We start from the raw sequence: 26,119 nt of genomic DNA, 5'->3' as shown, positions 1-26,119 counted from the left end.
TCCCAGTCCCCTGACTTGAACCCTGTAGAAAATGTGTGGGGTGAACTGAAAAGGAGAGTCCACCAGCGTTGACCTTGAAATTGGAAGGATCCGGAGAGATTCTGTATGGTGGAATCAGATCCCTTGCCATGTATTCTCCAACCTCATCAGGCATTATAAGAGAAGATTCAGAGCTGTTATCTTGGCAAAGGGAAGTAGCACAAAGTATTAACTAAAAGAGTGCCAATAATTGTGCCACACATATTTAACAAAGATTTTTTCTTTTATAAACTTGTGTTGTGTTTGCAATTGTTTGATATCCATGAGAGCAGAGTTTACAGATTTCTTTGCTCATATTTACCAAGGTGCCAATATTAGTAGAGGGCACTGTATATCATAATTGACATGGTTATGTTGACCATGTGTCCAACTTTTATCAGGACAGACTTCTACAATACAATGGGGCCAAATTATCAAGCTCCGAATGGAGCTTGATGCCCCTGTTTCCGTGCGAGCCTTCAGGCTCTCCAGAAACAGCAGTTATGATGCAGTGGTCCGCCTGCTCTGAGGCTGCGGACATCAATCCGACCGATCCTATAGAATCGGGCTGATTAACACCCCCTTCTAGCGGCTGATTGGCCGTGAATCTGCAGGGGGCGGCATTGCACAAGCAGTTCACAATAACTGCTTGTGCAATGATAAATGCCCACAGTGTATGCTGTCGGCATTTATCGATGTGCGGTGGACATGATACGCTACATCGTATCATGTTTGTTTGCACTTTCATAAATCGGCCCCAATATTTCTAATGCAATGTAGGCACTTCCTAAGCAACTTACTGTAGCTCAAATAAAAGTCAGGTTTCCTTCTATTCTATAATTAATATATGCTGATAAAGTAGATTACTTTCTAAAATCATTTGTTGGATCACATATTAAAAGATCATCATCACCTGAAGAAGAGTTCTGGTCAGTGTTGACAAAGTTCGGAATGTTAAACCTTGCAAGAGCACACATTTCCTCTTCCACTTTACAGTTACTGATAGTTTGCTGGATATTAATAGCACTTTCCACAACTCTGTTATTGGACTTTGTCCTATCCAGCTGGTCAACTTCATTTATATAGCAATGGAAGAGTGACCGAGATTCTTCAGCTACCTGGCGAGAAAAAATTCTGTCGGTCTCAATAGGCCTTCCAAACTCTGCTGCAAAACTGTCCATTCGAAATCGCTTTTCTGAAGGGTCTGCATTCCTGAAAGTAAGCAAAATAAAAGGGTCAGTATCAGATCCACATCACAATAAGCACTCCAAAACTAATACCCTAACTTCTATTAAAGGTCCACTACATACAATATAAATGATTCATTAAGCACTTAGTGAATTTGAAATAAGTAGGATATTTTCCTGCAAAGTTAATCCAATTCCCCCCCACACTTTCTCATGTGACTGCCATCAGCCAATCACAAATAGGCATATGTTTTTACTGTGCACATTGCACATGCTCAGTAGGAGCTGTAGTCTCAAAAAGTGTGCATATAAAAAGAATGTGTACATATTGATAATGGATGTATATTGGATTTTTTTTTTTTATTTCATGTTTTATCTGAACCATGAAACTTTAATTTTGCCTTTAGTGTCCCTTAAACCAGCAGACCCCCACATTGCAGTAAACCTCCACAGCTAAAATCTCCTAACTGCTATTAAACACAATCTACCAGATTCCCCCCCCCCAACATAATTAACCCCTTAAGGACAACAGCACTTTTTAATTTTACTGACAGTTTGGAACCAAGGCTATTTTTAAATTTCTGCGGTGTTTGTGTTTAGCTGTAATTTTCGTTTTACTCATTTACTGTACCCACACAAATTATATACCATGTTTCTCGCCATTAAATGGACTTTCTAAAGATACCATTATTCATCATCCTATACTATAAAATGCCAAGTATGTTTGTCCGAAGCTGTCATGCGCAGTAGAGACAGCACGAGGACAAACACACCTGGCCTTAAATCCCTACCTGATCTGCCGACTGCTGCGAGCAGAAGTGGGCGTGACCGAGCGTGCATGAGGGGTGTGGCTGACCATGAAGGGGCGTGACCTAGCATAAAGGCCCATGAAGGGGCAGAGTCTAGCATGAAGGTCTGTGATGGGGCGGAGCCTAGCGTGAAGGTGTGTGAAGGGGCGGGACCGTGAAAGGCCGTGGAGAGAGCTCAAACAGCTCAAAAGAGTGGAGAGAGGGGAGAGAGAGATCAAGAGGAGAGAAAGAGAGAGGGGGAGAGAGAGAGGGGATATGTGGAGAGAGAGAGGGGGGAGAGAAAGGGGATAGAGAAAGAGAGAGGGGGGAGATAGAGAGAGAGAGGATAGAGAGAGAGAGGGGAGATGTGGAGAAAGAGAGAGAGAAGGGAGAGAAAGAGGGGAGAGAGAAAGAGAGAGGGGGGAGATAGAGATAGAGGGGACAGAGAGGGGAGAGAGAGAGGGGCGAGAGAGAAAGAGAGGGGGATATATAGAAATATAGAGAGAGAGACAGAGGGGGGAGAGAGAGAGAGAGGAGAGAGAGAGGGGAGAGAGAGAGACAGAGGAGAGAGGGGGAGAGAAAGGGGGGAGAGAGAGAGAGGGGAGAGAGAAAGAGGGGAGATGTGGATGGAGGGAGAGAGAGGGAAGAGAAAGAGGGGGAGAGAGGGGAGAGAGAAAGAGAGAGGGGGGAGATATAGAAAGAGGGGAGAGAGGAGGGAGAGAGAGAGGTTGAGAGAGGGGAGAGAGAGAGGGGGGGGAAGAGAGGGGAGATAGAGAGAGATAGAGGGGAGAGAGAGGGGAGAGAGAGAGGGGGGGAGAGAGAGGGGAGATAGAGAGAAAGAGAGAGGGGAGAGAGGAGAGAGAAAGAGAGAGGGGAGAGAGGAGAGAGAAAGAGAGAGGGGAGAGAGAAAGAGAGAGGGGAGCGAGAGAGAGGAGAGAGAAAGAGAGAGGGGGAGAGAGAGGGGAGCGAGAGAGAGGAGCGAGAGAGAGGGGGGAGAGAGAGAGGGGAGAGAGAGAGGGGAGAGAGAGGGGAGAGATAGAGGGGAGATAGAGAGAGAGGGGGGAGAGAGAGAGGGGGGGAGAGAGAGAGAGAGAGAGAGAGAGAGGGGGGAGATGGAGAGAGAGAGGGGAGATGGAGAGAGAGGGGAGATGGAGAGAGAGAGGGGAGAGAGAGAGAGAAAGAGAGAGGGGAGATGGAAAGAGAGAGGGGAGATGGAGAGAGAGGGGAGAGAGAGAAAGAGAGAGGGGAGATAGAGAGGGAGAGAGAGAGCGCAAAAGAGGGGGGAGAGAGAGAGTACAAAAGAGAAGAGGGAAAGAGAGAGCGCAAAAGAGAGGGAGTAGAGAGAGAGCTTAAAAGAGAGGGGGAGAGAGAGAAAGCAAAAGAGAGGGGGAGAGAGAGAAAGCAAAAGAGAGGGGGGAGAGAGAGAAAGCAAAAGAGAGTGGGAGGGAGAGAACGCAAGGGGTGGGACCACTGTACTGCAAAAAATGGCCCGTATGAACGGGCTTTAGGACTAGTATCTTATAATTTACTATAAACAATTTTATAGAATATGAGAAAAAAATTGAAAAAAACACACTTTTTCTAAAATTGACCCCCAAAATTAGTTACACATCTACAACCACCAAAAAACACCCATGCTAAATAGTTTCTACATTTTGTCCTGAGTTTAGAAATACCCAATGTTTACATGTTCTTTGCTTTTTTTGCAAGTTATAGGGCAATAAATACAAGTAGCACTTTGCTATTTCCAAACCACTTTTTTTCAAAATTAGCAATAGTTACATTGGAACACTGATATCTGTCAGAAATCCCTAAATATCGCTTGACATGTATATATATTTTTTTAGTAGACAACCCAAAGTATTGATCTAGGCCCATTTTGGTATATTTCATGCCTCCATTTCACCGCCAAATGCGATCAAATAAATAAAATCGTTCACTTTTTCACAAACTTTAGGTTTCTCACTGAAATTATTTACAAACAGCTTGTGCAATTATGGCACAAATGGTTGTAAATGCTTCTCTGGGATCCCCTTTGTTCAGAAATAGCAGACATATATGGCTTTTTGGTAATTAGAAGGCGGCTAAATGCTGCTGCGCACCACATGTGTATTATGCCCAGCAGTGAAGGGGTTAATTAGGGAGTGTGTATGGTTAATTTTAGCTTTAGTGTAGTGTAGTAGAAAACCCCAAGTATTGATCTAGGCCCATTTTGGTATATTTCATGCCACCATTTCACCGCCAAATGCAATAAAAAAAAAAAAAATCACTTTTTCACAAACTTTAGGTTTTACACTGAAATTATTTACAAACAGCTTGTTCAATTATGGCACAAATGGTTGTAAACGCTTCTCTAGGATCTCCTTTGTTCAGAAATAGCAGACATATATGGCTTTGGCAATGTTTTTTGGTAACTAGAAGGCCGCTAAATCCCGCTGTGCACCAAGTGGCTCTCTCTGCATCGGTGTGTAAAAAAAAGTATTGCGGGGGGGGGCGGAGCTGGCTACAGAGGAAAGCAGACGTGTTTTTATATTGCTCCGGACTCTTTGATTCAAATATATGATTTAACCTACATATTAAGAGCTTTAATTACTATCGCCTTACAATAGAAGCCAAATATCATCTATCTTGCTGCTAAAGAGTCCGGGGATGTGTCATTTTGAGAGAGTTTAACTGCTTTTTGCTACTAAACTACGCCATGTGGAGTCTCCAGAAGCTATCCATACCCATAAGGCTATATCGAAATGGAAGCCCTAGATACTTGGGAACAACGCACCCAAAGGCTATTGGAAAGACATTATCAGAACCTGAAAGGGGACCTAATATTAATAATGTCTGCCCTCATGCTGCCGCTGGAAAATTCGAACAATTGCTCTGACCCTGTTCAACCCACACTCAAGTCTCCGGTAAATACAGGGTAGGGTTCCCATCTGTTGGGCTAACACTGAACTTTGTGCATAGCAGGTCGGGGAGAGCGTCGGACGACTATATTGAGTTGGCTAAACCAGCAGGAAAAGGAGCTAATGTAACAGAGGCTGCATTGACAAGGAGGATACTCCCGGATCTACCGAATGCTGCTGAAGTGATCTTACCCCTGACTGCCCTGAATGGGGATGCGGTTGATCTCCCGGAAGGAACCGAGTGCTTCAATCCTCCATATGCCGAAGTAGAAACTTACCTGCAGGGCTGTAAAAACAACAACCGCGCTGACGTTACACCCACCTCACCCCATGGCATAGAGGAGCTTTGGCCCAAGCGGACTCTTTCTTATCTCCCGGTTATTCATAGAACGGCTCATTGCGGTGAGGAACATAGGAGAGCTATCTCTGTGTATAGCATGCAGATTCGCACCAGCCCTAATACAGATACGCCATTGCCTCCTTGCATGAAGCTGTCAAGGCAGTCGGGGATACCTTTTGTTCTGGGTGGTAAATTCCGACTCCGCTTTCCCTGCTTGCCTGAGTGGAGCATAAGGTTTGCACATGTTGGGAACTTTGCGAATGTAATATGCAGATAGACACTGTCCCCCATTTAACTGCTAAGTGGAGGCTTCCTGCATGTTCCATACAGACGCCAAGACAGTCTCCATATTGGCTTGCTGGGACTCTGTTTGTAGCATTGGGTATTGGACGAGTAAATCTATCTCTGGAGCCTACTTATATAGCTCTGATGGCAAACTGACTGATAACGGACAAGGTTATGATACAGGGCTTTAGTTTTTCCATGGGTTGAATGTTTTCTAGTTAAAACGCTGACATTTTTCTTTTTTTTTTCATAACCCCTTCTTACTTTTGCTCCCTACATCTGTTATGCCATTTTGTTTATGCCTGCAAGATATAGTTTATTCTTTATATAAACTCAACTAGCTTATTTGATATTAGTATGTTGTGCACTCCTACATAAATATTTCTGACCAGAGTTCAGTGTATAGGTCTTACCTCCATGATACTTAGCCACTGTTACGGTTTTGACACACCTCATTATCAAGCACTGAATAAAAAACATAGTTACTCCACGATAGCATCCTCATAACTATAACCAGCGTATACAGGTTAGCAGCTTTAGTGGCTCATTTTAAGCTCTACAGTAACAAGGTATATGTCAATGATGATGGCTTGTTTTTTATCAAGGCTTATTAGGTTTACAGCCTCAGTATGTGTGTACCTTTTTCTTTGTCATACTTCTATGAGACAGTTTCCCTATCCATATAGTCTACATATCTCACATAGCCCCCTAGTGAAACATTGATGCAACACCACCATTAGCTAGTCAGAGCTTAACATATCATCTGCCTCAGTCCCAAGGGAATGTGCCCCCTTTTCTCCTGCCACTCCCTTTTCTTATTTCCTAGAGACAAACATATTTTAAATTATAGGGAGTAACTACCCACAATATGTTGGTTAATCTTATGTAACATTATCTCGTGGTGGTGTAGGCAGTGATTTACATATATCCTGGGGTCTCTTAGAGCCCTACTTACTTTCAACCAACCTACGGTGCCGACCTAACCATTAGACACCTGAATCTATGCACACAGTAGCACTGATGTTTTTATCGTTCAGCTGAATATGTGGCATGTTTGTGCATTTACATAGGATACTATATTTTCTACATTATGCTAGAAAGTTGGTTACTCCCTTGTATGAGTGTTTACATCAAATAACATACAGTACATATTAGTTTTCCTCATCTTATACATAAGCCTACGCATACCTGCTCTTTTAAGGGATACTCCCTCCCTTATGTTTATAGGCCTCATACTACTAACACCCTAATCCAAAATTCACTAATATCAACTGGGACCTTATCTAACTATAAGTTAAGTTTTATGTTTATAATATATTATACATCTTGTTTCAAGTGTATTCTCTTTTTAGCGACAGTGCAGGATGCATCCTGCTGTGATAATGCCTCTATGTGTGTTTCATGCTATACTCTGATTATCTACGGATTGAGAGGCACACTAGATAGCCTATAAATCTACTACACTAGATACTACTCTCTACATGGCTCAACAACAACCTTGTATTTTACAGTGCCAAACTTGTATAGCTGTTGTGATTGGAGCTTACTAGAGACTAGCAGCATAAATGAAGGATTCAACTTGCTTAGAAATTTCATACTACTTTAATTGGCTCCGCCCTCCCATCTCCCATCCCCCCCCATTATGAGCAGCTCTGGCCCGCTGCTTTCCTCCCCCCATATATCCAGGCCTACGGGAGGCCTGATAACAGCCGACCCCCTACCTCTCATTACTTCTACCTTATAGAATATTACTTATACTGGGGTAGGGACTACTAACTACTAGCTATTAGTATTAAAAACTAAGGTTTCATCCCTATATGTACCAGTCACACGTTTATACATACAGTTTTATACTTTACGCTCCAGATCACAAAAGTACTATAATTTATGTCAACTGTTATTCATCTGTTTTTAATATAGATATATCTTATGACAACAACTCTTACTTCTATATAAGCTTGGCAATACTTTAGATTAGAAATTGTAATAACAAATACTACATTGGTACACCGCTGCTTTAACTCCAGGTTATCTCCCATATGTGATCTGTATAAGGTTTTTTTTTTTTTTCTCTTTGTCTTATTGCCTTTGTTGTATGACTGAACATATTCTCTGTTATGTTGTTTATACTTAATGCCTCAATAAAAAATTATTTCAAAAAAAAAAAGAAAAAAAATAGTATCGCAGGAGGCCTCAATATCGAGGCATCACTGCAATACCATGAAAGCGGCCGGAAGCGATCAGGATCACTTCCACCGCTTCAAACCCCTAAGGACATACAGGGTACGTCGTTGGTCATTAACTGACCTTTTTTGTAGGACTTACCCTGTACGTTTTTGGTCGTTAAGGGGTTAAAGGGACACTAAAACCAATTTTATTATTTCCTGATTCAGATAGAGCATGCAATTTTAAGCAGCTTTCTAATTTACTCCTATTGTCAATTTTTCTTCGTTCACTTGATATCTTTATTTGAAAAAGAAGGTATCTAAGCTAAGCAGCCAGACAATTTTTTTATTCAGGACTCTGGACAGCACTTGTTTATTGGTGGGTGAATTTATCCACCAATCAGTAAAAACAACCAGGTTGTTCACCAAAAATGGGCCGGCATCTAAACTTACATTCTTGTTTTTCAAATAAAGATACCAAGAAAATGAAGAAAATTTGATAATAGGAGTAAATTAGAAAGTTGCTTAAAATTGCATGCTCTATCTGAATCACAAAATAAAAAATTTGGGTTCAGTGTCCCTTTAACACCAACTACCATAACAACTATTGCAATTATCCCACTATCACTAAAACCTCTAGCTGCTATTAACCCCCTAATCTGTCAGTCCCCTGATCACAATTGAAACTACCTAGTATTAACCGCTAAAACTCCAGATATTCTAACCACTATATACTTTCCATCATAATAACCCCACTCCTAAAAAAAAAATCTTTGTTACTAAATCCTAAACCACCAACACTAAAAACCTCTCTTTCACCATTAACCATCAAACCCAATATCCCCATCACTAAAAAAATCTCCTGCACTAATAACCCCTGCATTCTAAATCTTCTCCCTTTTCTGCTATTTGCAGTTGTTTTGTTCTTAATTGCTGCTTCATTTCAAATATGCAAAATAATCAATGATAAACTGGCAAAGAGATGTAAAATGCCAGATTATGTACACCAAACATAAGACTTCTGACAGTAAGTAGAATGATGTGCTTTGTTTATTTTTAATGTAGATATACACACATAGGGAAATGTCAGTATAGTTTACTAGATGTAGTTCAAATGTCTAGCACCTCCACAGAAATTAGGTGCAAGTCATAGGGTATTGCACTTCCCTATATGTAAGGTAAATATAGCAAAAAGGCAGCACCTCTTCTTAGTATGTCCACTTAAAGTTTATAGGAATATCACCACAGTGAACAATCACAATGTTTCAGTTTATACAACCTTAATTATGTCATTCTATATATTTACTATAGTTTACTAGTCAGGGGAGAAAAAGTCATTAGCCCACTCAATGTTAAATATTGGGAAAAAACAAGAATTTTACTTGTCCATTGTAAGTTTTTACTCATCTGGGACCTGTAGGGTTTATGGGAAAATTAGATTAGTGATCAGTCTAAGTGGCGAATCTTAGGGCATTGGTCATTTTAGATGGGGGCTCTAAGGTTAAGAGTCAGTTTATGTGGAGGGTTCTTAAGGTAGGGATTAGTTTAAGTGGAGGAGTTTTATGGTGGAGGACATTAGTGGTTAGGGGATTAATAAAAAATGGTGCATATGGAATTGAGCATTTAGTAATTAGCATATGATTAAGAGGTTTAAGAAGTGAGGTTTCTTAAGGTAGGGATTAATTTAAGTGGGGTATTAGTTATCAATGAGTTAATTTAAGTTGAGTTGGGGGTTTAAAATTGTTATGAGAATTTAGCAGAAGGGGTTATTGCAATGACTGGTTGTGGCACTTTAGAGGTTACTAGCGAGAAGGATTTTTACCATCTGTGTTGTAGCTGTTGGGGAATGAATAGAAGTTAGGGAGTGACAGGGTAATTGTGATGTGGGCTTGTGGTTGTTTGACGATAAATAATGCTTAGGGAGTTTTAGTGGCATGGAGTTATTGCTATGTGGGTTGTGGGAGTTTTAGATGTTGATAGATTCGAGACAGAAGTTAGGAATTTTTTTTCTTAAAAACAACTTCCTAGGGAAAACATCTTCAGGGCAGCAGAGGAGCATCTGGCAACACCTTAAACTTAAATAAAGTAGTAGCTAGTGCTACTGCTACAAGCCAGAAACTGCACATTTTTGTAATTGTTTTGAATGGGAGCTAGATTGTCAAGAACAAAGTTGAAACTTTTACTTGCTGACACAGGAATCAATCAACTGACATGACCATTACCACATATATAAATGCATTTTCTGCCTTTAGAGTAGCATTTTTGTTGCATGCAATTGTTCACTTTTTAATTGAAGAAATGTTTATTATTTACAGATGAATACTACAAATATGGAAAATTCTGTGTTTTTGCCTGAATCCGAATATTTATTCACTACCATGATTCAAATGTTTATAATTATTGAATGTCTACAGACGTCTGAAATTTATTTTGTGGTTAAGATGTGAAAAATGGCATAATGAGATCTTTTAATCTATGCTATGGCCCACACAACAGACCAACATTTATGAAAATGTGCAGGAATATAGCACTAATGAGGTAAAGTAATCTTCAGTAAGTCTGGAGACAACATTTCAGTTTGTGGGAGGTTGCTTGCCCACAAGCTATAAAAAAACTGACAACATTCCTTAATTCTTGTAAAATAGGTCATTTAGTTTTGTGAGTTATCAAGACCTGAAAATTTGCTTTAAAATTATTTTTTCAATGTTGCTTAGTTATATTGACCTGAAACCACTAAGGTTTGGAAGTTATTCAGATATGAAACAGCTTATTTGATTTTACCTTATGTAGTCAATATGGTGAATTTATATTTGCTATCTTAACTGCGTATAGCATATATGTGTATAACAAACAGGGTTCAGATAGAACCGCATCAGTACAGAATTGCAGTAATGTTTAAGGTTTATTATTATTATTATTATTATCATCAGTTATTTGTAGAGCATCAACAGATTCTGCAGCGCTATAAACATAGGCATTATATGCAAGGTAACATTTATAGTGATCAAGTGGGTAGAGGGCCCTGTCGAGAGTTGCACTGTTGTAGTCAGCTCTTATGAAGGTGATCTACAAACAGCTGGGCTCATAGGTGTCGGTATATACCAGGGTTACAAAATTAGCTTAGCAATAACCTCCAAGAAAATGTTGGTGTACTTATTTCAGCAGTTGCCAACCAATAAAATGTATATACGTAACAATTAAAAATTTATATTTATTCCTAAATTCTTAGATTAGTTAAATTTATAAACACATTGAATTATATTTATGTAGAAACTAGATTATGAATCAATTATTCACACTTATTCCATTAATATCCAATATTCTATACAACAGATTATAAAAAATATATCTTTAAAATTAACCTTACTCATTTACTCACAATGAATCACATTAAAATACCACAATAAAATATGGACCACTAACTTAACAGTGCTTAATTAATAGCTACCAGATATTTAACCACAATAACCAATTTATGTACAGTTCAGAAAGAGTTCACAATAATGACTGACTTAAAAATCTGGAATACAAATCAATTACTTAAATATGACCGATTCTAATTTACACATGACTATAGATATAAACTTAAAACGCCAAATATGCTCTTTAAATTACCAGCTACAATCTAATTATAACTTTAGAAAACCTTAGATTTAAAACATTAAGAATATAGAGCAATCATATACGTCACCAAATAAACCAATTTGAAGTTCAGCTTTTTCAGATAAATCCAGTTCACCTGATAAATAAGAGAGGTATTTGCAATTATGGAGAACGAAGGTTAGCCCAGTTTCGCTTATAGTGACTGTGTTCCAAAGGCAGTGTCAAGGTTATCAAGTTCAGTCAAAATTTTAGCAAAAGACAAAAGACCCCTTTCCTTCCTCTTGCATGAGTTTATCAAGTGATAACCCTGCATCTATTTTGTAATCATTGGTGAACGTTTTGGATACGCCCCAACCGGATGTTTGTCCCTTCATTGGCCCTTGGAAATGCATATCATTGGCCCTGGAAACATATGGTTATTTGATACTATAATTCCCTTTGGTTGTAATTCTTCTATACACCATCAGAGGGCAGCAGACAACCAGAAATGCAGTCTCATTATCAATATTGCTAACAGTCTAGTATATAACCTTTACAGTGTTTATTAAATACGCTTTAGATTCCAGCATTAATAACTTATATGTTCAATATAGATGAGGTTATTTTATACTATTTACCCTGAGTATTTTCATACTAAAGACTATTTTAATACTTTTAGCATGGATCTAATTAATATTTCAGCTCATTTAATATACTGGTATATATATATTGCATTTCCTAGTCACCATTTTATATCATAGACATACCTCGTGAGTAGCAATCAGATGTAATTTTATATAGCTATATTTACATTGGATTATTAACCCATATTAATATAAACATTGCATATCTGTATATCTCCTGCTGAGTGTATAAAAACACAATTTATATATAATTTATGGGACAATTTACTGTTTTCTCCTAGGTCTGAAATGAAAGACTTTGAGGAGTATTTAACAACTGTCTTGTAAACCTGATCCGACAGTGCTGATCAGGTCCGCAAGACATCGCTGAATGCGGAGAGCAATACGTTCTTCGTATTCAGCATTGTACCAGCAGCTCACAAGAGCTGCTGGTGCAACGTCGCCCCCTGCAGACTCGCGACCAATGGTCTGCCAGCAGGGGTTGTCAATCAACCCGATCGTACTTGATCAGGTTGAATTCTGGCGATTCCTCTCCGCCTGCTCAGAACAGGCTGACAGGGGTTAGGGAGCAGTGGTCTTTAGACTGCCGCTCCATAACTCGTGTTTCTAGCGAGTCTCAAGACTCGCCAGAAACACGGGCCTTCAAGCTCCGTTCGGAGCTTGATAGATAGGCCCCAATGTTTTTATTCTGACACAGTTAAACATTTCAGATTGACTCTATAGCTACATATTAAATTCAGCAAATACTTATCTAATATATTACGGTTAGGCATTTCTTCTCAGATCTTCAAATATATGTGTATACGATATATTTGGACAGTCTGAAGCATATATTAAATATTTGGAAACTATATAGATAGTTTGTTTATACTTTAACTCTTCAAGACCTTTATGCTTTCAAAGTACACATTTTGCTATTAAGGTTTAAGTTCTCACCAAGTCTGGGGAGGATGTTTATTGAAAACTCAGCATGTACCGATTTGTATTGAATGGGGAATGGTCACTTTCCCTGTAAAATTGGTTCTTCTCTGCATACACAAGCTTCAAAGATTTGAATATTGTAGACCTCTCGACTGCTTATCCACATGGGTTAGTTATCTTCACTAATTGAACAAATGTTTCCCTTTTGTCCTCAACTTGTCTTAAGCAGTGAGGGGGGCAGGGGCTGTAGTGAGACCAATTCATATCAAATTAGATATTAGCTAAAATGAGATATTAAATTATGTGATACATCTGTAGTTTATTTAATGTTATTTCACAGGTACCCTGACATAGGTTTACCTGCTAAGGAGGTTCAAGGACAAAAGAAAGGAGGAGAGGAACTGGGGTTAGGAAAGATTAGTGTAGGATGTATGCATCCCTGAACAGTAGAGTCTTTAGGGAGCACTTGAAACTTTCAAAACTAGGGGTGAGTCTTGTGGAGCGAGGCAGAGAGTTCCACAAAATAGGGGCCAGTCTGAAGAAGTCCTGTAGACGTGAGTGTGAGGAGGTAAATAGAGAGGAGGAAAGGAGGATGTCATGGGCAGAATATCTGGAGACAAGGTCTGAGATATAGGGGGGAGAAATGCATTTTAGGGCCTTGTATGTCAGACTAGAGGCTAGAGGAAGAGAGGAGCAGCAGATGAAGAGCGATGTGTAAGAGCGATGTGTAAGAAAGATGAGCCTGGCAGAGACATTCATTAAGGATTGTAAAGGAACTAGACGGCAGCTAGGGAGAACGGAGAGGATGAAGTTGCAGTAGTCATGGCAGGAAAAGATGAAAGAGCAGATTAAAACCTTAGTTGTGTCTTGTGTAAAGAAATGTCACATTTTAGAGAAGTTTTTTTAAGGTGGAAGTGACAGGAATTGGACAAAGACTGAATGTGAACAGTGAAAAAAACCAAGTGTGACCTCAAGACATTGGGCATGCGGAGTAGGCGTAAGGATGGAGTTATCAGAGTTATAGAAAAATGAGGGGTGGAGATTTTGGAAGAAGGGGGGAAAATAAGGAGCTTAGTTTTTGAGAGATTTAGCTTAAAGGAACAGTCTACACCAGAATTGTTATTGTTTTAAAACATAGGTAATCCTATTATTCCCCATTCCCCAGTTTTGCATAACCAACACAGTTATATTAATATACTTTTAACCTCTGTGATCACCTTGTATTTAAGCCTCTGCAAACTGCCCCCTTATTTCAGTTCTTTTGACAGACTGGCAGTTTAGCCAATCAGTGCCTGCTCCCAGATAACTTCACGTGCACAAGCACATTGTTATCTATATGAAATACATGAACTAACACCCTCTAGTGGTGAAACATTGTTAAAATGCATTCTGAAAAGAGGTGGCCTTCAAGGTCTAAGAAAATAGCATATAAACCTCCTAGGTTAAGCTTTCAACTAAGAATACCAAGAGAACAAAGCAAAATTGGTGATAAAAGTAAATTGGAAAATTGTTTAAAATTACATGCTCTATCTGAATCATGAAAGTTTTTTTTTGGCCTAGACTGTCCCTTTAACCCTTTAGTGACAGCTGACGTACAAGGTACGTCAGTGAAAAACTGTCACTTAATGACAATTGACGTACCTGGTACGTCAGCCGGTAAAACGAGCACTGCAAGCGATCGGTGATCGCTTCAGCTGCTCTAACCGTATTGCTACAATGCCTGCATGTTGAGGCATTGTGCAATACGTAACTAAACTGCCAGGGAGCTTCAGATCTTAAACTCCCGGCAGTTTAGTGCATCGGAAGCATTTGATCGCTTCCGATGCTGGCCCCTGACATGCTGAGTGCCTTGTTGGGTAAAGGCACTCAGCATATGATGTTTTTTTTTTAAAATAAAATAAAAAAAAGGGAACATTTGAAATAAAATTAATTGTTATATACTTTGCCTGCAGACAAGATGGTGTCTGCAGGCAAGATGGTGCCGGGTGCTGCCCTTCTAAGGGCATGGCTTCAGTCTGGAGGGTGTTCCTAGCTTGCCTCATCATTAGAGGCAGGCTATTAACATCCAATCAGAAATTGCCTCTAAAGTGATCACTTGTTAGAGTGATCACCATTTGGTTGATCAAGTCAATATTTGTAAATATTGACTATGACCACCATGGATCTGCCTCCCTCTCCTCACTTGTTGTTTAGTGAAGGAGAGAGACAGATCTGTATTGAGAGGGAGAGTGCCATTGCATTTAAATTTTGAAAAATATCAGACCCAAAGGCTCTTTTCAGAGCCACTCTGTTGTTGGTATATATATATATATATTTTTATATATATATATATATATATATATATATATATATATATATATATATATATATATATATATATATATATATATATATATAAAATATATAATTTTTAACCCCATCTGTGCCATTGATCTCTGCATAAGCATTTATCTTGCACAGGAGCACACAGCAGCACCTTTTTTGCTGTCTGCATTTTTTTTAGGGGTTAATTTAAAAATATAATTTTTTTTATAAATTTTTTATATCACTGCTTTAGGACTTGATTATAGTTAATATTTTTAGGCGTTGATATCACTGCATTGATATACAGGCTCTTCTAAGAGTCATTAACACCTTCTGTGCGCAGATCACTGCTTTAGGCGGTGGTTAATATTTATTTAATTTTATTGTAAGACCCAAAGTCTCTTATAATAGCAATTAACCCCTTTTTTTGCTGCAGATAACTGCTTTATCACTGCTTAGGCATTTATTTAAATTTATTTAATTTTTTTTTGTAAGAGCCATTAACGTAGGTTCTGTGCGTAGATCACTGCTTAGGCATTGATTAATTTTATTGTAAGACCCAAAGCCATTAACCCCTTTTTGTGCTCCAGATCACTGCTTTAGGCATTGATATCACTGCTATTTAATTTGTTTGTAAAAGCCATTAACCCCTTTTCTGCAGCAGATCACTGCTTTAGGCATTGATATCACTGCTATTTTTTTTTTTTTTAAAAGCCATTAACCCCTTTTGTGCCGCAGATCACTGCTTTAGGCATTGATATCACTGCTATTTAATTTGTTAATTTTAATTTTATTGTAAGACCCACAGTCTATTATAATAGCCATTAACCCCTTTTGTGCTGCAGATAACTGCTTTATCACTGCTTAAGCATTGATTTAAATTTTTTTGTAAGAGCCATTAACGTAGGTTCTGTGCGTAGATCACTGCTTAGGCATTGATTAATTTTATTGTAAGACCCAAAACCATTAACCCCTTTTGTGCCGCAGATCACTGCTTTAGGCATTGATATCACTGCTATTTAATTTGTTTGTAAAAGCCATTAACCCCTTTTCTGCAACAGATCACTGCTTTAGGCATTGATATCACTGCTATTTAATTTGTTTGTAAAAGTCATTAACCCCTTTTGTGCCGCAGATCACTGCTTTAGGCATTGATATCACTGCTATTTAATTTGTTTGTAAAAGCCATTAACCCCTTTTGTGCCGCAGATCACTGCTTTAGGCATTGATATCACTGCTATTTAATTTGTTTGTAAAAGCCATTAACCCCTTCTGTGTGTAGATCACTGCTTTAGGCATTAATATATATTTATAATGGCACAGCGTTTTTATACTGCTGACGAGGCTTATGCCATCCTAACTTCAGGCTCTGATTTTGACCCTGGTCAGTGCTCAGATACATCATCTAGTGAAATAAGTGTATATAGAAATGAATCTAGTGCTAGTGATGTATCTGTGGCTTCTGAGCCCCCTGCCAGAAGGAGACGTGTTGCTCCAGCTGCTGAGGAGTGGGTAGTGCCTAATCTCCAGAGGCCAGATATCCCTCATTTCACAGAAAATCCTGGCATCAATCTGGATGTCACAGGATTTACCCCCCTTCAATTTATGCAGCTTTTTATGGGGGATGATGTTTTGGGGAACATTGTCTCCCAAACTAATGTGTATGCCCAGCAATTCCGTGCTGCTAAGCCTCAGTCTTTTTGGGCAAAGCAGCAATGGGCCCCCATTGACGTGTCAGAATTTCTAAAATTCTGGGCACTCACAATGCTGATGGGCATAATCAAGAAGCCATCCATCCGCTCCTACTGGAGCACTAGCCCCATCTGCTGTACCCCCATTTACAGACAGTCTATGTCTACGCAAAGGTATGAAATGATACTTTGTTTCATGCATTTTAATGACAACAGCCTTTGCCTCCCTAGGGAGCATCCCCAATTTGACAGGCTGTACAAGATCCGCCCCCTGATAACCCACTTCACTTCCAGGTTTGCAGAGGCTTATACACCTGGAAAGAATATCTGCGTAGATGAATCCCTGATGAAGTATAAGGGAAGGCTGGGATTCAAGCAGTATATTCCTTCCAAGTGCTCCAGGTATGGAGTGAAAGTGTATAAGCTCTGTGAGAGCGACAGTGGGTATACTCAGGCCTTCCGGGTGTATGAGGGAAAGGATACCCAGCTTGAACCTCCAGGTTGCCCAGAACATATGGGAACTAGTGGCAAGATTGTCTGGGACTTAATTCAACCCCTAATGAACAAAGAGTACCACTTGTATCTTGATAATTTCTATACAAGTGTCCTTTTATTCAAACTACTGTATTGTTTTGATACAGTAGCTTGCGGTACTATCCGTAAGAACTGCATAGGATTCCCAGAGCAACTGTCACGTACCCGGCTACGAAGGGGGGAGACCTCAGCTCTGCGCCAAGAGGAGCTCTTGGCAGTCAAATATAGAGACAAGAAGGATGTATACCTTCTCAGCACCATCCACACTGAAAGGACTGTGGAGGTCTCTGTACGTGGCACAGCTGAGGTCACAAACAAGCCAGTGTGCATCAAGGCCTATAACCGGCATATGGGTGGGGTTGATCTGGCAGATCAGCTGCTTCAACCCTACCTAATTATGCGGAAGACAAGGGCCTGGTACAAAAAGGTTGCAATTTATCTTATGCAAATTGCAACCTACAACGCTTTCTTGTTGAACAAAAAAGCAAATCCCGAAATGAAACTCACTTTTTTGCAGTTCCAGCTCCAGGTCATTTCGGTGATTTTGAACCAAGATGCACCTGCTCCCCAGGCGGTGATGGGGGAAAGCAGAGTTGGGGCTACCCACTTTATTTTTAAAATTCCTCATACTACCACACAGCAGAAACCACAAAAAAGATGCAGAGTCTGCTATAAAAGGGGGCTGAGAAAGGATACCACATTCTACTGTCCTGATTGCCCTAGACAACCTGGACTCTGCATTGGTGACTGCTTTAAACGCTAACATACATTGGTGAAATTTTAATTTTTTTTACATTTACTGTTCCTGAATTTATTTTTTTTACTTTTACTGCTCCAGACTTTTTCTTTGCAATAATTTACAACAGGATCTCCTAAATTAGAGTAAAAAAGCAGTGTGTGTGTAAAACTGAAAATTGAAAAATTACCACCATACACTGTCTCCAATTTGTTTGGCTAAAACGGTTCCATCAAAGGCATCAAAGCACTCCATATACAATACCTTGGGGTGTCAAAATTTCAAATATATACACTTTCATGCCAATAAATAGACCTGGGGTATGTGATTGGCCCCAAACTAAAGATAGGCCTATGAGAAGAAATACTCTCACTTTTAACTAAAATTACAAGACATAAAATTCTAACAGAACCTTCCCAAATTTCTGGCAAACCTATACATGGGGGGCATAGGTGTACTCAGGAGGTCTTATAGAAAACAACCTGTATTGTGTTTTTGCAATAACTTACAACAGGCTCTCCTAAATTATAGTCAAACAATGTAAAACTGAAAATTAAAAAATTATCACCATACACTGTCTCCATTTTTTTTGGCTAAAACGGTTCCATCAAAGGCATCAAAGCACTCCATATACAATACCTTGGGGTGTCTACATTTCAAATATATAAACTTTCATGACAATAAATAGTCCTGGGGTATGCGCTTGGCCCCAAACTAAAGATAGGCCTATCAGAAGAAATACTCTCACTTTTAACTAAAATTGCAAGTCATAAAATTGTAACAGAACCTTCCCAAAATCCTGGCAAACCTATACATGGGGGGCATAGGTGTACTCAGGAGGTCTTACAGAAAACAACCTGGACTGTTTTCTTGCAATAACTTTTACCACGTTCTCCAAAATCACAGCCAAAAAGCAATGTGTGTGTAAAAATAAAAAATACCACCACACACTTTCTCCAAAGACTGGAGATTGAATTAGTGCATGGAAAGTGTTAAAATACCAGCATTTGAAATACCCTAGGGTGTCTACCTTTCAAAAATATATGGTTTGTTGGGGTAAATTACATTGGCTGGCTTCAGAAATGTTCCAAATAGGACATGGGTGCATGATGACAGATGTGAAAATTTCAAGTTGGAAAACTGGAATGCGCCCCCTAAAAATAAGGCCTTTTAGCCCCCAGGGAACCCAACACACCTATACATGGGTGGTATCACTGTACTCAGGAGATGTTGTTGAACACATATTGAGGTGTTTTTTGACAGTAACACATAACAGGAATTGAGAATCCATGCCTAAAGTACAATGTGTATGAAAAATAACACAAAAAAATGACTACCCAAAAGTTTGCCAAAGACTGGTGCTTGAATTAGTGCATGGAAAGTGTTAAAATACCAGCATTTGAAATACCCTAGGGTGTCTACTTTTCAAAAATATATGGTTTGTTGGGGTAAATTACATTGGCTGGCTTCAGAAATGTTCCAAATAGGACATGGGTGCATGATGACAGATGTGAAAATTTCAAGTTGGAAAACTGGAATGCGCCACCTAAAAATAAGGCCTTTTAGCCCCCAGGGAACCCAACACACCTATACATGGGTGGTATCACTGTACTCAGGAGATGTTGTTGAACACATATTGAGTTGTTTTTTGACAGTAACACATAACAGGAATTGAGAATCCATGCCTAAAGTACAATGTGTATGAAAAATAACACAAAAAAATGACTAACCAAATGTTTGCCAAAGACTGGTGCTTGAATTAGTGCATGGAAAGTGTTAAAATACCAGCATTTGAAATACCCTAGGGTGTCTACTTTTCAAAAATATATGGTTTGTTGGGGGTAAATTACATTGGCTGGCTTCAGAAATGTTCCAAATAGGACATGGGTGCATGATGACAGATGTGAAAATTTCAAGTTGGAAAACTGGAATGCGCCCCCTAAAAATAAGGCCTTTTAGCCCCCAGGGAACCCAACACACCTATACATGGGTGGTATCACTGTACTCAGGAGATGTTGTTGAACACATATTGAGGTGTTTTTTGACAGTAACACATAACAGGAATTGAGAATCAATGCCTAAAGTACAATGTATATGAAAAATAACACAAAAAAATGACTACCCAAAAGTTTGCCAAAGACTGGTACTTGAATTAGTGCATGGAAAGTGTTAAAATACCAGCATTTGAAATACCCTAGGGTGTTTACTTTTCAAAAATATATGGTTTGTTGGGGGTAAATTACATTGGCTGGCTTCAGAAATGTTCCAAATAGGACATGGGTGCATGATGACAGATGTGAAAATTTCAAGTTGGAAAACTGGAATGCGCCCCCTAAAAATAAGGCCTTTTAGCCCCCAGGGAACCCAACACACCTATACATGGGTGGTATCACTGTACTCAGGAGATTTTTTGAATACATATTGAGGTGTTTTTTGACAGTAACACATAACAGGAATTGAGAATCCATGCCTAAAGTACAAAGTGTATGAAAAATAACACAAAACAATGACTACCCATAAGTTTGACAAAGACTGGTGGATGAATTAGTGCATGGAAAGTGTTAAAATACCAGCATTTGAAATACCCTAGGGTGTCTACTTTTCAAAAATATATGGTTTGTTGGTGGTAAATTACATTGGCTGGCTTCAGAAATGTTCCAAATAGGACATGGGTGCATGAGGACAGATGTGAAAATTCCAAGTTGGAAAACTAGAATGCACTACCTAAAAATAAGACCTTTTAGCCCCCAGAGAACCCAACACACCTATACATGGGTGGTATCACTGTACTCAGGAGATGTTACTGAACACATATTGGGGTGTTATTTGGTAGTAACCCTTAACATTCTCAGTACATGTATTCTTAAATTGCTATTTTGTCAAAAATTCACCACTTATTTTTTTTCTTTTAAAACTTTTTGGTGCTAAAATGGTTGCATGAAGAGAGTCAAAATACCCCAAGTTTAATACCTTAAGTTGTCTTCTTTTTAAAAATATATACATGTGAAGGATTATTCAGTGATTCCTGACAGATATCAGTGTTCCAATGTAACTATCTCTAGTTTTGAAAAAAAAATGTTTTGGAAATAGCAGTGTGCTACTTGTACTTATTGCCCTATAACTTGCAAAAAAAGCAAGGGGCATATAAACATTGGGTATTTCTAAACTCAGGACAAAAAATTGAAACTATTTAGCATGTTTTTTTTTGGTGGTTGTAGATGTGTAATAGATTTTGGGGGTCAAAGTTAGAAAAAGTGTGTTTTTTTCCATTTTTTCCTCATACTTTATATTTTTTTTTATAGTAAATTATAAGATATGATGAAAATAATGGTATCTTTAGAAAGTTAATGTAATGGCGAGAAAAACGGTATATAATATGTGTGGGTACAGTAAATGAATAAGAGGAAAATTACAGCTAAACACAAACAGTGCAGAAATGTAAAAATAGCCATTGTCATTAAGGGTAAGAAATTTGAAAAATGGTCCGGTCATTAAGGGGTTAAGTTAGTGAGAGGACATCCAGGATGAGATCTGAGAAAGAAAGTTAGTGACACACGTTAGCAAGGAGAGAGGTCTGCTGCAGAGAGGTAGATATCATCAACATACAAATGATTTTTAAACCCATGGGACTTTATTAAGAAACCTAATGAGGACATATAGATTGAGAAGAGAAGGGTAACAAGGACAGAGCCAAGGAATACCACAACAGAAAGTGCTAAAGGGGCACAGGATGAAGAGAAGGCTATGCTAAAGGTACTGTTAGACAAGTAGGAAGAGAACCACAAGAGGGCTGTGTCACATATTCCAAAGGATTAGAGGCTTTGGAGAAAAAGAGGGTGGTCAACAGTATCAAAGGCTGCAGACAAATCAAGGAGGATTAGCAGAGAGATATGGCCTTTGGATTTTGCTGCAAGTACTGTAGGTGTAACCTTAACAACTGCTGTCTCTGTGGAGTGTTTTGGGCGAAATCCAAATTGCAGTGGGTCAACGAGGGAGTTTTATGTAAGGAAATGTGATAATGAATATACTAGTTTTTCAAGAAGTTTTGAGGCAAAGGGGGTAGGGAAATTGGGCAGTAGTTGGATGAGGAAGTTGGATCGAAAGAAGGTTTTTTAAGGATAGGTGTGACCAGTGCATGTTTTAGAGATGAGGGAAATATACCAGTGCTGAAGGAGAGGTTAAAAATGTGTGTGAGTATAGGGGTAAGGGTAGAAAAGAGGGAGGGGAGTAGCTGTGAGGAGAAAGGATCGACGGGACAAGTAGTGAGGTGAGACGACAGTTTACTGTCACATTAATGTTCATATTAATAATCCACTTAAAAAACATCTACAATATGTAGCAACTACTTTCTCTCTCCCACACATAAGGAGTTCTCTAAACTACTGGATTAAATAGTTTGATGTATCAAGCAAAGTCTCTTTTATACAATTAAGACAGTGGTTTGTAAAGCTGCTAAACAATCTGGGTAGGATGCACCTTTAGATGACTGCAAAGGTCATCCTTAATGTAATCTACTATACATCTACTACATATCAGAAGAGTATGTATTAGCTATAAACCTTGAGACCTCCGACTTCAGCTACACAACCTCTGTATTATCTGTTTGCAAATGCTTTCTATTTTGTTAGAAGCAAAAAACTCAAGCTATAACTATTTTTCCACAGGAAATATACTTTCACATTGGCCTTAAAAGAATAAATGGTTTTGTTAAACAGCCTTGCAAAGCCTTGGTACATTGCCCAATCTGTATATTGTTAGACATTTCTTTCTGTTTAACATACTGTATGTCTGCAAAAAAATCAGCTTTTTGGGTCAGGGATGTAACAAACAATCTGCATACAAAGAGAGAAGCGCTTTACCGGGAACGAACAACAGCTCATTAGCTAGTTCTATGTCGATTTACCACCCGGAAGCAGCCTCTTTTAGGCCTAGATTTAGAGTTCGGCGGTAGCCGTCAAAACCAGCGTTAGAGGCTCCTAACGCTGGTTTTGCCCGCCCGCTGGTATTTGGAGTCAGTGATTAAAGGGTCTAACGCTCACTTTTCAGCCGCGACTTTTCCATACCGCAGATCCCCCTACGCCATTTGCGTAGCCTATCTTTTCAATGGGATCTTTCTAACGCTGGTATTTAGAGTCGTTTCTGCAGTGAGCGTTAGAGCTCTAACGACAAGATTCCAGCCGCCTGAAAAAAGCAGGAGTTAAGAGCTTTCTGGCTAAAGCCGGTTTATAAAGCTCTTAACTACTGTACCCTAAAGTACACTAACACCCATAAACTACCTATGTACCCCTAAACCGAGGTCCCCCCACATCGCCGCCACTCGATTAAAATTTTTAACCCCTAATCTGCCGACTGCCACCTACGTTATACTTATGTACCCCTAATCTGCTGCCCCTAACCCCGCCGACCCCTATATTATATTTATTAACCCCTAACTTGCCCCCCACAACATCGCCGCAAGCTACTTAAAATAATTAACCCCTAATCTTCCGACCGCAAATCGCCGCCACCTACGTTATCCCTATGTACCCCTAATCTGCTGCCCCTAACATCGCCGACCCCTATGTTATATTTATTAACCCCTAATCTGCCCCCCACAACGTCGCCGACACCTGCCTACACTTATTAACCCCTAATCTGCCGAGCGGACCTGAGCGCTACTATAATAAAGTTATTAACCCCTAATCCGCCTCACTAACCCTATCATAAATAGTATTAACCCCTAATCTGCCCTCCCTAACATCGCCGACACCTAACTTCAATTATTAACCCCTAATCTGCCGACCGGAGCTCACCGCTATTCTAATAAATGTATTAACCCCTAAAGCTAAGTCTAACCCTAACACTAACACCCCCCTAACTTAAATATAATTTACATCTAACGAAATAAATTAACTCTTATTAAATAACTTATTCCTATTTAAAGCTAAATACTTACCTGTAAAATAAATCCTAATATAGCTACAATATAAATTACATTTATATTATAGCTATTTTAGGATTAATATTTATTTTACAGGCAACTTTGTAATTATTTTAACCAGGTACAATAGCTATTAAATAGTTAAGAACTATTTAATAGTTACCTAGTTAAAATAATTACAAATTTACCTGTAAAATAAATCCTAACCTAAGTTATAATTAAACCTAACACTACCCTATCAATAAAATAATTAAATAAACTACCTACAATTACCTACAATTAACCTAACACTACACTATCAATAAATTAATTAAACACAATTGCTACAAATAAATACAATTAAATAAACTATCTAAAGTACAAAAAATAAAAAAGAACTAAGTTACAGAAAATAAAAAAATATTTACAAACATAAGAAAAATATTACAACAATTTTAAACTAATTACACCTACTCTAAGCCCCCTAATAAAATAACAAAGACCCCCAAAATAAAAAATTCCCTACCCTATTCTAAAATACAAAAATTACAAGCTCTTTTACCTTACCAGCCCTGAACAGGGCCCTTTGCGGGGCATGCCCCAAGAATTTCAGCTCTTTTGCCTGTCAAAAAAAACATACAATACCCCCCCCCAACATTACAACCCACCACCCACATACCCCTAATCTAACCCAAACCCCCCTTAAATAAACCTAACACTAAGCCCCTGAAGATCTTCCTACCTTGTCTTCACCTCACCAGGTATCACCAATCCGTCCTGGCTCCAAGATCTTCATCCAACCCAAGCGGGGGTTGGCGATCCATAATCCGGTGCTCCAAAGTCTTCCTCCTATCCGGCAAGAAGAGGACATCCGGACCGGCAAACATCTTCTCCAAGCGGCATCTTCTATGTTCTTCCATCCGATGACGACCGGCTCCATCTTGAAGACCTCCAGCGCGGATCCATCCTCTTCTTCCGACGACTAGACGACGAATGACGGTTCCTTTAAGGGACGTCATCCAAGATGGCGTCCCTCGAATTCCGATTGGCTGATAGGATTCTATCAGCCAATCGGAATTAAGGTAGGAATTTTCTGATTGGCTGATGGAATCAGCCAATCAGAATCAAGTTCAATCCGATTGGCTGATCCAATCAGCCAATCAGATTGAGCTCGCATTCTATTGGCTGTTCCGATCAGCCAATAGAATGCGAGCTCAATCTGATTGGCTGATGGGATCGGCCAATCGGATTGAACTTGATTCTGATTGGCTGATTCCATCAGCCAATCAGAAAATTCCTACCTTAATTCCGATTGGCTGATAGAATCCTATCAGCCAATCGGAATTCGAGGGACGCCATCTTGGATGACGTCCCTTAAAGGAACCGTCATTCGTCGTCTAGTCGTCGGAAGAAGAGGATGGATCCGCGCTGGAGGTCTTCAAGATGGAGCCGGTCGTCATCGGATGGAAGAACATAGAAGATGCCGCTTGGAGAAGATGTTTGCCGGTCCGGATGTCCTCTTCTTGCCGGATAGGAGGAAGACTTTGGAGCACCGGATTATGGATCGCCAACCCCCGCTTGGGTTGGATGAAGATCTTGGAGCCAGGACGGATCGGTGATACCTGGTGAGGTGAAGACAAGGTAGGAAGATCTTCAGGGGCTTAGTGTTAGGTTTATTTAAGGGGGGTTTGGGTTAGATTAGGGGTATGTGGGTGGTGGGTTGTAATGTTGGGGGGGGGGTATTGTATGTTTTTTTTGACAGGCAAAAGAGCTGAAATTCTTGGGGCATGCCCCGCAAAGGGCCCTGTTCAGGGCTGGTAAGGTAAAAGAGCTTGTAATTTTTGTATTTTAGAATAGGGTAGGGAATTTTTTATTTTGGGGGTCTTTGTTATTTTATTAGGGGGCTTAGAGTAGGTGTAATTAGTTTAAAATTGTTGTAATATTTTTCTTATGTTTGTAAATATTTTTTTATTTTCTGTAACTTAGTTCTTTTTTATTTTTTGTACTTTAGATAGTTTATTTAATTGTATTTATTTGTAGCAATTGTGTTTAATTAATTTATTGATAGTGTAGTGTTAGGTTAATTGTAGGTAATTGTAGGTAGTTTATTTAATTATTTTATTGA

At 39.2% G+C, this 26,119-nt stretch overlaps 1 protein-coding gene across 1 annotated transcript in view; it reads right to left on the bottom strand.

The window, feature by feature from the left end:
- Positions 1-736: 736 nt before the first annotated feature.
- MRAP2 (melanocortin 2 receptor accessory protein 2) overlaps positions 737-26,119 on the bottom strand; it is a 75,410-nt gene continuing 50,027 nt past the window's right edge. The window contains exon 3 of the mRNA XM_053709086.1: positions 737-1,230. Within this exon, the coding sequence (XP_053565061.1) occupies positions 882-1,230 (349 nt within the window). The 3' untranslated portion in view covers positions 737-881. The remainder of the gene's footprint in view (positions 1,231-26,119) is intronic.

This window comes from Bombina bombina, chromosome 4, assembly GCF_027579735.1.
Source record: "Bombina bombina isolate aBomBom1 chromosome 4, aBomBom1.pri, whole genome shotgun sequence".
NCBI lineage: Eukaryota > Metazoa > Chordata > Amphibia > Anura > Bombinatoridae > Bombina > Bombina bombina.
Note: the sequence above shows the minus strand (reverse complement) of the source record. Positions and strands in the feature narration are given on the sequence as shown.